Source organism: Terrapene carolina, unplaced genomic scaffold (assembly GCF_002925995.2).
Source record: "Terrapene carolina triunguis isolate 2854851 unplaced genomic scaffold, T_m_triunguis-2.0 Scaffold131, whole genome shotgun sequence".
Taxonomy (NCBI): Eukaryota; Metazoa; Chordata; order Testudines; family Emydidae; genus Terrapene; species Terrapene triunguis.
Window position 1 is genome coordinate 38035694 of NW_020664482.1, and position 13148 is coordinate 38048841.

Below are 13148 nucleotides of genomic sequence, written 5' to 3' on the forward strand. Positions count from 1 at the left end.
GGGAGGAGGGCGGCGAGCCCCGGCGGGGGCTCCTCCCTCCCCCCAGCGGCCGGGGGCAGGGCGGCGAGCCCGGCCGTGGCCCCGCTCTCCCCGGGGGCCGGAGCGCCGCGCCGCCCCCCTCCAGGTGCCGCCCCAAGCACCAGCTTGGTGGGCTGGTGCCTGGAGCCAGCCCTGTCCCTGGGGAACAGCAAGACTTGCCTGTGGAAGGGAGCGAATACTAATCTCTTTCCTCTCTGGCCCCCAGAAGGCTCCAGCTTCTCACGAGGTTCCTGCCATCCACCTCTCCCCACCACAATGCAGTTCCTAGTCCATTCTCACACCCTTCCCCCAAGACCCCCCACCGCTTAGCCCCTTGTCCCACAAGGGTCCCACCACTTCCCCATAAGTCTCCCAGTACCATGGGCAATGGGTCTCCATGATAGCTACAGGGTTAACACTAGAGGTGGGGCTGAACAAACCTTCAGGTGGGCTGGATCTGACCCCAGATCTCATGGAGTTTGCCCATTCCAAGAGCCTGGTGCAGGCACAGCAAAGAGGGCCAAATTCCTAGCCCTTGATGGGAGGTGCCACACCCAGCTGTCCCCTCCGCAGGCTTCTGGGGGAGTGGAAGGGGCTGGGAAGGAAGGTGGGACAGATGGTGACGTCTTACCATGGTGGTTTCTGTGACAGAGCCGAAGCTGTTGATGAAGATGTTGCATGTCACATTGACAGGCGGGCCTGAGAAACAACCAGACAAGGTGTGAGCCCTCCTTAGAGCAGCTGGTCTGAGGGGAATTGCTCCTCCTCTGCACCCCAACAGTCACTCACCCCAATAAACACACAGGCACTTGCACATGCACACACAGATAACCCCCGTACACCTGTGCACACACATGCACTCTAAGGGGATGGGGGATTCCAGACCCCCCCATGTGTTCATTTACACTTATAAACTGTATCTGTGGGTTTCTCCAGGGGATGGAGAAAAGGCCATGGGTGCAAAAATCTGGCTGGTTCTTCACCTCTTGAAAACTTGTAGACAAAAGCAAGGGCAGTGGGCTGGGAGTCCGGAGCCCACAGTTCTGGTCCTGACTCTGCCACTGGGATCTTGGGCAAGTTGCTTCCCTCTCGAGGCATATGCTTCCCCTCCCTCTCTTTGTCTGTCCTATCTGCTAGACTGTGAGCTCTGTGGGGCAGTGGCTGTCTCTCACTGTGTGTGTGTATCTACAGCCCCGAGCACAATGGGACTCCAGGCAATACTGTAATCATAACAACTGGACTGGAATAGTGGGTGGCTGCAGGTCAGAATGGAGGGGCAATGGCAGAGCTGTAGCGGGTTCCCAGGCTGGAATAGCAGGGGGAGGCAGGTCAGGGTTGAGGGGCATTGGCATGGGTCCTGCACCAAATCACTTGCTCACACTGTCCCTGGTTCTAGTCAGTGCTGTCTGAGAGACTCTGGGTTTCAGTTGCTGTGGGATTTTTAAGCCTTATTTGGGCCTCATATTTACCTTTGAAGTTAGGTCGAATCCGGGCATCATACCCTGACGTTTTTCCCATGAGCTTGTCCAAGAAATCAGAGGGTGACATAGGCTGGCCAGAGTCTGTGGAAGTGGATTTAATCTCCTCTTTCCCAGAAACCAACCTGAAGGGGGAAAGGATGGAGGTTAGCAGGCTGGAATCCTTCCTCTTGGGCCAGGAATGCCTCAGCATCTGCCTCAGTGCTGTATGGAGGGCTGGGGAGCAGGACTCTTCAAGGCACTGCTGTGGTGGAGCTCCTAGAGCCAGAGACCTGCCTGGCACAGACAGGGCTTCGGGTTGAAGAAGCTTGCTGTCATCCTGGCTGGTATTGCCAAGGCACTGCTTTGAGGAAGCTCACAACCTGCTAGCATGGTTATTGTCAACATCAGCATTGGGCGGGAGTATGGTAAATATCGATGAATTGGACAAGCAGCTGTTCCCCCTTGCGGTGTGTTCGAAATACTGTACGTGACCAGTGCTGAACAGTCACATACAGCTGGGGAATTGCATTGCCGGCGGCAGGGAGGCGTTTGCTCTTTGCTGGAGCTGTTCTTTCTCCTCTTACCTATAACAGCGTCTGGGTCTCTTTGTGAGGAGTGTCTGACCTGGGGGAGAACAGCTGCAGCATATAGCCCTCAGTGCCAGGTGAAGCAGAAGCTTTGCAGCAGGGACAGAATAAGCCGTGGGCCTCTGCCCTGCCTGACTTCACACAGCACAGGTGCCTACCACTGGTGGCATCAGCTTGCTTACCTATGCTTGGGCCCAGGGTCCTGCTGCTCTATGCTCGTGGGCTTGTGGTCATCTTGTGTCAGGGTGGGTACCCCATTCTGTGCGCTCTGGCTCTGTGCCTCTCGTGTAAGTAGCTGGAGTTGGCTCTTGGCCTGAGATCTTTAGGGCAGGGCCTGTCTCTTTGTTATGTGTTTGTACAACTGCGGTAATAATGCTGGCCTGAACACCAGACTGGGAGCCAGGCCTCTGGAGTTCTACTCCTAGCTCTGACATATACTCTCTGATCTCAGGCAAATCATTTAGAGTCTGGACTTAACGTAATGAAAATTGATACAGACAAGTGCAGAGTACTGCACTTAGGAAGGAAAAATCAAATGCACAACTACAACATGGGGAATAACTGGTTAGTGGGTGTACTGCTAAAAAAGGATCTGGGGGTTACGGTGGATCACAAATTGAATGGGAGTCAACAGTGTGATGCTGTTAGGAAAAAGGCAAATGTCCTTTTGGGGTGTATTAACAGGAGTATCGTATCTGAGACCCGGGCACTGGTGAGGCCTCAGCCCGAGTACTGTGTCCAGTTCTGGGGATCACGCTTTAGGAAAGGTGTTGACAAATTAGAGTCCAAGGAGAGCAATAAAAATGACAAAAGGTTTAGAAAACCTCACCTATGACTAAAGGTTACAAAAACTGGGCATGGGGGGGGGAGACCTGATAACAGCCTTCAAATGTGTTAAGAAGAGGGTGTTGATCAATTGTTCATGTCCACTGAAAGTAGGACCTGAAGTAACTGGTTTAATCTGCAGCACGGGAGGTTTAGGTTAGATTCTAGGAAAGCCTTTCTGACTGCAAGGATAGTTAAGCAGTGGGATAGGTGTCCAAGGTGTACAATCCCCAGCACTGGAAGTATTTTAAGAACAAATTAAACAAACTCCTGTCAGGGCTGGTCTAGGTTTACTTGGTCCTGCCTCAGCGCAGGGGGCTAGACTTGATGACGTCTCCTGGTCTCTTCCAGCCCTATATGTCTGATTCTAGGATTTAACCTTTCTCTATGGGTGAAATCCAGCCTCCAGTGAAGTCAATGGTAAAACTCCCATTGACTTCAACCGGGGCCACAATGTCACCCTATGTCTCAGCTTTTCCATTAGTACGTACCCAGTATCTCTGCCATATTTACCTGTCTCCCAGGGCACGAGGATGGACTGGTTGACAATAAAGCATTAAGTGCTAGTAAAGCCTGTCTGCCTCGCTATCTATGTAGGCATTGATGCCTTCTGCAGTATGTGAGCACCTCTCCCAATGGCCATGTAGTTTGACACCAACAGGACCCCAGTTCTGTGACACTGGCTCCACTGGAGTCATGTGCAATGGGTCCTTTCACTCCTCCGGGGCTGTGAAATGCCTCCTAACCCTGCTGATAGTGAAGTGGTCTGGTGCGGGGACTCTTTGCTGGGCCTGGACCAGAGCAGGGAGAGGTGAGTTTCCCCAGTGGTGCAGCAAAGGAGGGGGGGCTCGGTATCCAGCCACTTGCAGCAAAGGCTTAAAGTGACTAGGGGCTGAGGAGTGCAAGGAGGTAGGAGGGTGATGGATAGAGGTGTCGCCTCCTGTCTAGTTCTCGGTCAATCAGCTGTCAGCTGGTAAACTCACTGATTAGAGGGATCGGCTCTGCTGCTGCTGCTGTCAGTGTGTTTGCCCTGCGAAGGAGGGAGGGTTACAGACCAGCTCAGTCTGCCTGGCTGCTGGTGGAGCTGCTCCGGTGGTGGGCTGTGGGTGACCGGGTGGATGTGAATGGAAGGATGAAGATGCCACGCCCACATACAAATACACTGGGGATGGGGGGCGGGGAGTTTGCTGCCTTCCTCCTTTCTTCCCAAGTTCCCTTTCCTAATGATTGTCCCTTTGGAAATAACAGCACCTCCCCATTCCAGGGAGGCCGATGTCCAGGGTTAAACCTTATCTGGGATTCCCCATCCGATCTACCTGCCCCTTCAGGCAGCCTTGCAAGATCCTGCTGCACACCCACCTGCCTGGGGAATGTCCTCTTTTGTGATGGGCCAGGCCAGTAATGTATCATTCCTTCCTCACCTGCTTCCTGGTGCAGCTGGGGGGGCAGATCCTCAAGGCTACTTAGGCTCTGAACTTCCACTGGTGTCCTGAACCCCAGCACCGGGCCCTCTGCTCCTAGACACTCCGGCTACGTCTACACTAGGAGCTAGGGGTGTGATTCCTCAGCTTGTGCTAGCGCTCATCATGCTAGCGTGCTAAAATAGTAATGTAGTCATGACAGTACCGGCAGCAGTGAGTAGTGGGAGGGGCAGGCTGCCCTGAGCACAAACTGGCCTGAACCCTGGGCTACGTACTTGGCCCGGCTAGCCCGTGCCGCCCTCACTGCTGCCCTTGCCACGGTGGCTATGCTTCTATTTTTAGTGCGCTAGCTCGAGGAGGGCTAGTGTATGAGCATGTCTCCTTGAGCGAGGACCCACATCCCCTAGCTCTGCTCCAGTTGTGGATGTAGCCTCCATTATAAATCCCAGCGCTGGGCCTTCCCCTCCCTGACACACAGTTAGTCAATGACCAGACACGTCACTAATGCAGAGTTCAGGTTGCCCAGAGGTGTCTTGGTTTTGTTTTGAGTTCAGCAAAACGCAAACTCTTGAGAACTAGGAAATGAAGAGTTAAGGTTCACCCCCACAGTACCTGAATTCTGTCCCCCTGGAGCTGGCCATAGTCACTGGGAATTACCTGTATGCACTCTGTTCAGGGTAGCTGTACTGGATGGTGGAGGGATTGCTGGGAGCTGCCTGACAGAGCTGGGACTGTGATCTGAGGCAACCTGGGGACTGTGTTCCTTGGGAGGCATGTGATCCGGTGCTTAATTTGTGGCAGGGCTGAGCCCCGGCACCTCTGGGCTTGGCAGTTCATAGCCCCAGCACCTCTGGGCTTGGCAGTTCGTAGCCCTGGCACCTGTGGGCTTGGCAGTCCATAGCCCCGGCACCTCTAGGTGTGCCGCGTAAGTTATGAAAGTAAAAAAGTTGCTTGAGCCCCAGCACCTCTTTCATTACAAATTAAGCACTGATGTGACCTGTCTCCCTGACCCCAGGGTGTGTGATTGTAGGGCAGAGGCTCATGTGTACCTTGAGAAAGCCAGTATGGCTAACTTCAGCACTGTGTTGCATAGGCTGTGTCAGTAACAATCCCCATGGCAAGGAGTTAGGTGGGAGATGAGGGTGGTTTGTAGGTCTAATGAAGGGTAAATGAAAGTGCAGTGTTAGATGGCATTGTGTGCCTGATGGCGGAGGGCTGTAAAAGTTAGTAGATGTGGGGTTCTTTCTGTGGAGTAGGGGAAGTGTCTGAGTGGAGATCCACTGTAGGTAGCTTGTTTGCTACAGTGCAAAGGCAGAATGCGAATGAGTTAGCGGTGTATTGAGGCAATGAGGGCTGAGTAAAGGTTGAGTGGGTGTGTACCTTAACTCTGCATTTCCTAGCTATTAGCTGTTTGAGTTTTGCTGAACTCAACATTTGGGAAGGGCAGCAGATACCACTGGGCAACCTGAATTCTGCACTTATGAAGTTTGACATCATTGAATTTCCTAGGTTTGATTTTTGTTTTAATGAAAGAGAATTTTTGTTTGTAGGAGTTAGTGATCGTGTATGCAGCTGTAGTGAGCGTATAGGTTTGCAGTTGAGATGTTACTGTGGCTAGGTAAAGGATGCTACATGATTTCTGAATGCTTCTCCCCACTCCTGTACATTTTGTTATAGTGGAATGGGGATTATGGTCTGCTTCAGGGTTTATAACTGAGTTTTGGAGGTAGGAGGGTAATATAAGTCATGGTTTGAGCCTCAGATATGTGCAAAAAACATTGGTAGAATCTGTGAACCTTGAGAGGCTTTTTCGGGCGGGAGGTTGTTTTGATTTCCCCCCTGTATCTTGGGAAATGACCCCAAATTTGGAACATTAACCTCACCCTGGCTGTGCACCCCCAGGAGGCACAGCAAATGTCAATCCAATCCAGCTATACATGCAATTTTAGAGCATTTAGAAGAATCTCCTTTAAACAGAAAAGTCTTTTCAGCCGTAATTGTAGTAGAGCAGCTGTTCTGCTATAATGTTACATGAAATTAATCATCAGCAACTGCTTTGCTAATGCAGATCACCAGCACCGGGGAATCCTGAAAGGGGAACTTCTTAGCAAGGACACAGGGTGGTTGGAAGGAAGTGGCTCTGCACATCCAGCTGCAGCTCTGGAGGTTGTGATCAGAGACAGGGCTTGAAACAAACACACACACACACACACACACTGTGCAAAAAAAATGTTGGTAGAATCAGCCAACATGAGGTATGCCTGTCTTTTTGGGGGGAGGCTGTATCTCAGGAACCTCTTGCTCAAATGATGCCAAATTTGGATCATGAACCTACCATCTGCCCCCATAAGGCATGGCAAATGTCAAAGCAAACCGAGTAAGTATGGGGATTCTATAGCACATGGAGGAGCTCTCCTTTAAACAGAAAACGCTTCTCTGCATTCATTATAGAAGAGTTAGTGCCAGTGCTGGGCACTCAGCTCCCTTACACTCTGTTCTAAACCCAGTACTGGTGATTGATCCCTGTTAATGCATAGTATCTTCAATGATATTTCCCCTTCAGTGTTGTACGGTAGTTTCCTGCCTGATTAAATGATGCTCACTGATTAAATGGGCCTGATGGGATTACTATTCCAAACTTCATACTATTTTGTAAGAATTCATATCAGCTATGTAAACACTTTGTCTTTGTATGTGTGCATAAGATTAGCTGTTTACTGCACATAGTGTACATGGCTATAGGGTCACCCGTAGAGTTTAGTGGCTCAGTACTGGAATGTTAGTTAAGCTGCAGGTTGGGAATCAGATGCACTGGCCTAGCTCTGGGGTGGTCTAGGCCTGGAGTATCTGGGATGCTATGGGTCTTGAGTGTGGTGCTTTGGCACAGCACAGCGGTGTCCTGGAATTGAAATATCTTAGGGATGCTGAAGGGCAGAAACGGGCTGCACTGGGTGGTGTGTTTGTGTGGTTGGAGGACTGTAATACCCAGAATGCTGTGGGACAAGAGTGAGGTGCATTTGCAGAGCAGTGTAGGGACTCCTGGAGTAGAATATCTAAGGCCTGGTCTACACTACGACTTTAATTCGGATTTAGCTGCGTTAATCCGAATTAATCCTTAACCCGTCCACACAACGGAGCCAGTTACTTCGAATTAAAGGGCGCTTAAAATCGATTTCTGTACTCCACCCCGACGAGCGGAGTAGCACCAAAATCGATTTTGCAAATTCGAATTAGGGGTAGTGTGGCCGCACACCACCGAATTAATGTGGTTAAAATTAATGGGGTAGTGTGGCCGCACACCACCGAATTAATGTGGTTAAAAACCGAATTAATGTGCTTAGTGTGGCCGCGCACAATCGAATTTATACAATCTGTTTCCCAAATTCGAATTATCTAAATTCGAATTAATCTCGTAGTGTAGACGTACCCTAAGGAAGTTATACCCAGAAGTGAAAAATATTGGCAGGGCTTCATGGGACTGCAGGCGTGAAACAGCACAGGGGTGAACATTTACCCCAGGCACTGAAATCATAGGAGAATCTGACATGAATTATTTCCTGAACTGTTTCTGTGGATGATGGAGACTTATTCAAAATGATCTCAAACGGTATATTTTGATGAATCTACATTTGCTTGTCAGTTTCTCTCCCTCCGTCAATCTATAATGATCTTTTGAAGGAACAAAATAAAAGACATTGACTAAACACATTGCAGGACGTGCTGTAACACACAAGAAATGGCTTTAAAACTCTGGGCCCAAGGGAGCTCTGGCACTAGCTCTTAGCGATGCTACATCCTTGCTTGCTATCACGCCAGATTTAGGCACATGTGATACTGCTGCCCCTACTTGCAGCTGCAAATTCCATTTCCTTAGAGCAGTAAAATGCTACATGTTGGGTCTCTGGGAAAATAAAAGTCAATCGGTTACCTCATAGCACCGCCCAAGGCAAGTGTTGATCCCTGCCTGTGCTATAGTCACCCAAAAAGACACAGCCTGGGCTAGAGTCACCCAGGAAAAACCCTGCCTATCAAGTTATATTGCTTAATTCCTATGTGCACCTGACAACATCTCTTTTCATATTAGCTTGCTGTTGCATGAGCAGCTTGGGTGAGACCAAAAGGCTGGAAGAGAATCTGTGGGGAGTGGGACAGCCCACTGATAGGAAACCCACTGTGTTCCAGAAACCAGGTCAGCAAAGAGTTAAGTCAGGCCTTTGCTGGACAGACCAGTGACCTGAGCCCTCACTTTAGAGGAGGATGAAAGATTCTCCCCCCTCCACAGTGCAAGTGGAAGGATCAATCCATTAGTGCTGTTGCATGTGCATTAGGGAGCTGCAGGGAACAGGCCATTGCCTCTGGAGCCAGCTACATACCCATTCAACAAACACTGCTTAGCACCACATACTGTCCTGGAGACAAACGTCCAGTTTGCAGTCAATGAGCGGTGCCTCCCTACCACTCAGTTATAAACCCTTGTGCTGGGCATTCACCTCCCAGACCATTACACACCCCTGATGCTCAGTTATAAACCCTGGCGCTGGCTTTGTGCTTACCAGATCCTCAGGCCCAGGTTCCCAGCTGTCTCCAAGTTTCTCTCAGTGCATCAGTTGAGAGAAGAGGAAAAAGGTGACACAAAGTTTGCTGCAACTTGTACTGAACTGTCTGTGACCCAAGAGGTTGTGTCCTGTCCATCCCCCACGTCCCCCCATCTATAACATCTGAAGCATATAGGCAACTTAGCCACTCTCCCTTTCGTTGCCACTCCCCCCACACCATGGACTAGGGTGGGGTGTAGATGGGGTGGGGAGTCTCAGTTACCTGTGAGCGTCCCTTATGAAAGAGGAATTCCAGGGTAGGTCCCTGTGTTGTTTTTGCAGCTACCTTGTGCCAACAGATCTGCCATGGGGGGAGGGTGGCCTTTGGCTGCAACCCCCCTGTTTGGCAGTCGCTTGCCACCCCACCTGGTCCTACTTCTCCTGTCTCTCCCTGTGCACTCAGAGCTATGAATTGCTCCATCCCTGCTCCACAGTGTGGCCTGTTCTCTTTAGAGCCCTGCCTGTGGCCCGGGAGCAGGGGTGCTGGAACAATTTGTATAGTGGGGGTGCTGACAGCCATTGAACCAAACTGTAAACCCTGTATATGATGGAAACCACTTCAAGTCAGGGGGTGTGGCAGCACCCTCGCACCTCTTGTTCCAGCACCTATGCCCGGGAGGGTTTCTCCAGCCTCTCAGTATCACCTCGGATTCTTCCCCTCTCGTGGGTCAGTGCCAGAGGGTTTGGTGGGGCGCGCAGCCCCAGGTTGGGGGCATAGGGCACTGGAGAGTCAGCAGGAGGCTGGTGGGGTCTGGAATTGTTGGCTGCAGCCCCAGTTCCCCTCTGTGTCTCTGGCTAATGGCACTTGTGGGGGAATAGCGAGGCCAGGGCTGGAAGGCAGGCTGGGCTCAGACTCCCTGTGCCTCGAGGCCGGCAGGTCTCTCTGTTTCAGTGAAGACTCAGAGGGCAGAGAAACCACCACCTTGCGGGCACGCCCCTGTCCGACGCCCGGTTCCGGCCCCCGGCGCTGCCCGCTAACACCGGGCAGTCAAAGCCCGGAGCAGGGCGAACCTTAGGGGGATACTCAGTTATGAGTCTCTCCAGCCCCCGTGTGGTCCCCAGGCAGCCTCGCCCAGCCCTCCCCAGGCTTTTAGGCGGTGCCTGGTGTCTGTCCCTCAGCCCGCGGGCAGCCGAGCGACTCCGAACCTGAGAGTCCCGCTCCGGCTCCTGCCCTGCAGCCTGTGGACAGAGCTTCTCGGTGCTGCGCTGGAGACTCGCCCTGCGTCTCCCCGGCAGTGCCCAGCCCCCGCCCCACCGCCCGAGCTCTCCCTTCCTTGCACCCAGCGGGGTTATTTAAAAAGCAGGTCCGTCCCCCCCCCCCCCGCCTGCCTACGGAACCTCCTTTATTCCTTGTCTGCGAGCGGGCTGGGGCCAGGCACCGCTTCCATCTCCACTGTGCAGCGCCATGCGCCCCTTGTCCCCGCTCGCCAAAGGCTAGTGGGTCGGTACCGTTAGGAGCCCCAGGGGGAGACCGAGTGGCGTGGCCCTCAGATCCCAGCACGCTGGAGGGGGCTAAGTTTCACAGACAACTGCATTCCCACCCTCTTCTCCTTCCCCTGGGCCATAATGGGCAATTCTTATCCTTGGTGGGATTTGCAGGTAAGGATCCCCTTCCCCCAAGTTAAACCACCAAACCTGCTCGTGCATGTTCCCCTGCGCTGCCCCCGACCCTGCTCCTCACCTGAGCGGGATGTGCTCTTGCAAAAGGCAGAAGACGAAGAAGGAGACGGTGCTTAGGGCGAGAGTTTTCATTCCTCGGCCAAGCTGAACCCCCCTTCTCTGGGTGCGAAGAGGAGCTGCTAGGGGACGCAGGGAGCCCGAGAAGGAGAGCGCACCCCCCTTGCCTCATCACAGACATGTCCTCCCCCTCCTCCGCTGGACTCTCCTCTCCTGCTTCCCCCACCCCCTGCCTCGCTGCGAGCGCCTGGAAGTCTTCTCAACCCAAAGCTGCCAACCCAGGGCTCCTAGCGGGCTGCGCTGGGGGGGCTGTGGCCAGCGGTCGCTCTCCGGAGCCTGGCGACTCTCGGTGGGCAGGCGGTGAGGAGACCCCCCTGCCCGTATTGTGGAAACAGAGCTATAAAGGCGCAGCCCCCAGCAGCTGGGAGCGGGGTGCAGAGCAGCTCAGCTGTGCTGGGGAGGCGCTCTAGGAGGAGCAGAGGGGTCCGATCCAGCCTGCAGCTGTTTGATCCGGGGGACTCCCACCTGGCAGCTTCCCTCTCGCTGAGCTGGAGTCCTACCGCAAGTGCCAGCGCCGCTCGCTAGCCCAGCTTGGAGAAAGCCAGGGCGGAGGAGCTGGGCGTCTTCCCGCTGCCAGCTTCCTGGGGGACGGGCGAGGCCAGTCCCGCAAAGGCTTTAAGCAGCCCTCGCTGTAGCCTAGTTCTGAAGCACTTTGCTGCCGGGGCAGGATCTCTGCCCGCTCTCCGCCTTGAGCTGCGGGCTCGGCCTCCCCCCGTCTAGCCCTCTTCCTGGGAGTGCTCCATGGAGAACTGCACAATGCAAGACTGGCAGCTGATGACATCAGTCTAACCCCCCAGGGTCCAACGTGTGCTGGACTATAGCCGCTGTGCTCTACCGCAGAGCCCCCAGGACACAGGACTTTCACCTGCAGCCCCCTTCTCTTTCCCTTTCAGTTCCTTCTCCTCGGGTTTCCTGGCACTTTCCTGCTCATCAGCATTTTCCTTCCATCTCCCTAGTAAGGCCAGCCCAGCAGCTTGGTTTGGGCTTGGAGGGAACGACTGCCTTCTGGCTACAGCACAAGACCGGCTGTCAGATAATCTAGGGTCAGATCCTGCTCTCAGACACACCACATATATACCAGATCTCTGCGGGAGAATTTGGTCCTTGGGTTCTGGTCCTAACCTTTTATATGAGTTTGGGCAAGTCACTTCACCTCTGTGCTGCTGTTTCCTTGGCTTGCCCAGTTCTTATTGTTTAGTTATTTCATTAAAGTGCCACTGGGAATCCTAGAAACCACAGAAAATCCGCTCTGGCCCTGGATAAATTAAACCCAAGGTCACGCAGGGCCTGATCCAAAGCCCACTGAAGTCAATGGAAATATCCCCAGGGTCCTGACTGGGCATTGGCTCCGCTCCATAATGCCTGCTAGCATCTTCCCTTTCGAATGGCACAATTTCCATCCCATGAGTCCAGATGGTCGCAGATTTCAAAAGCACGTTGCTGTGTCTGTATTAGCTTCTCTTTCTTAAAAAAGCCAAATCAGGAATTTTGAAAGCTCCCTGATGAGTTTCGGGGTTTTTTAATGAGGAAAAATGAGCGATAGATTCAGAAAATGTAGATCTTTGTCTATAGTTTCCTGTGAGGTTTTTTTTTTCCAGTGAAAAGGGGAGAAGTGTAGTCCGTTAGCAAGGATCACTTGACTCAGAGGCAGGCTGCTTGGGTTCTAGTCCTATTGCATCCGCTGATTTGACATCTAATCCTGGGCAAGTCTCCTATAATTGTTTGCATTACAGAAGTCTAAGAAGCCCCAATCCAGGTTGAAGCCCCACGATATCAACACTTAGTAAAATACAGTTCCTGCCCCCGAGAGTTTACAGTCTAAATATACATGGCAGACTAGGGGAAAGGAAGTAATATTATCCCCATTTTACAGAGTGGGAAACTGAGGCACAAAGAGAGGAACATGATTTGCCCCAGGCTGCACAGGAAGCCTGGGACAGAGACAAGCATTGTACCCAGCTCTGTGGACTCCAAGTCCAATGCCTTACTAACAAGGGCCATGTTTCCTGTGTCCCTGTTTCCTCAGCAGTAAAAGGGAGCTAAAGCTTACCTACCTCCCAGGAAAGTGAGTGCTTTGAGGTTCTGAGTCAGCCGGTGCTGTACAGAGCTCAGCAGCACGGAAAATAATCTCATGCAAAAGGAAAACGTCAAACATATAAGCATGGAAAACAAAAGGGAACTCTAACAGCCACTGAAACGCTGTTGGGGCTTTTGGAGGTTAGGAGATAGGCTGGAAGTGCTACAAACCCGGCTCCTGCTCCAGTCAGTATCCCTGGGACTTGGGGGAGTACTAATCAGGGCACACGTGGCATCCAGGGTGGGTGATCTTCTTGGACAGTAAAAATGAGCTGCTCTCGACCAGGGCAGCTGCTCCCCAATCGTCCCTGACTCCTAACTTTTAGCTCTTTCCGTGTAAACAGTAAAAGACACCCATGCACAGCCCAGCTGTGCAATTGAAGCTCCTAGCATTCTGCAGCCAACAAACACGTGGAACAGCCAGGGCCC

The 13148-nt window shown here is 52.5% G+C and overlaps 1 protein-coding gene across 1 annotated transcript in view; it reads right to left on the reverse strand.

Annotated features, from left to right (window-relative positions):
* Positions 1-10658, reverse strand: part of GLRA4 (glycine receptor alpha 4) — a 34463-nt gene extending 23805 nt beyond the window's left edge. The window contains exons 1-3 of the mRNA XM_026653030.1: positions 10588-10658; positions 1488-1621; positions 650-717 (exon numbers count right to left, since the gene is read on the reverse strand). Coding sequence (XP_026508815.1) covers positions 650-717; positions 1488-1621; positions 10588-10658 — 273 coding nt within the window. The remainder of the gene's footprint in view (positions 1-649; positions 718-1487; positions 1622-10587) is intronic.
* Positions 10659-13148: the final 2490 nt, after the last annotated feature.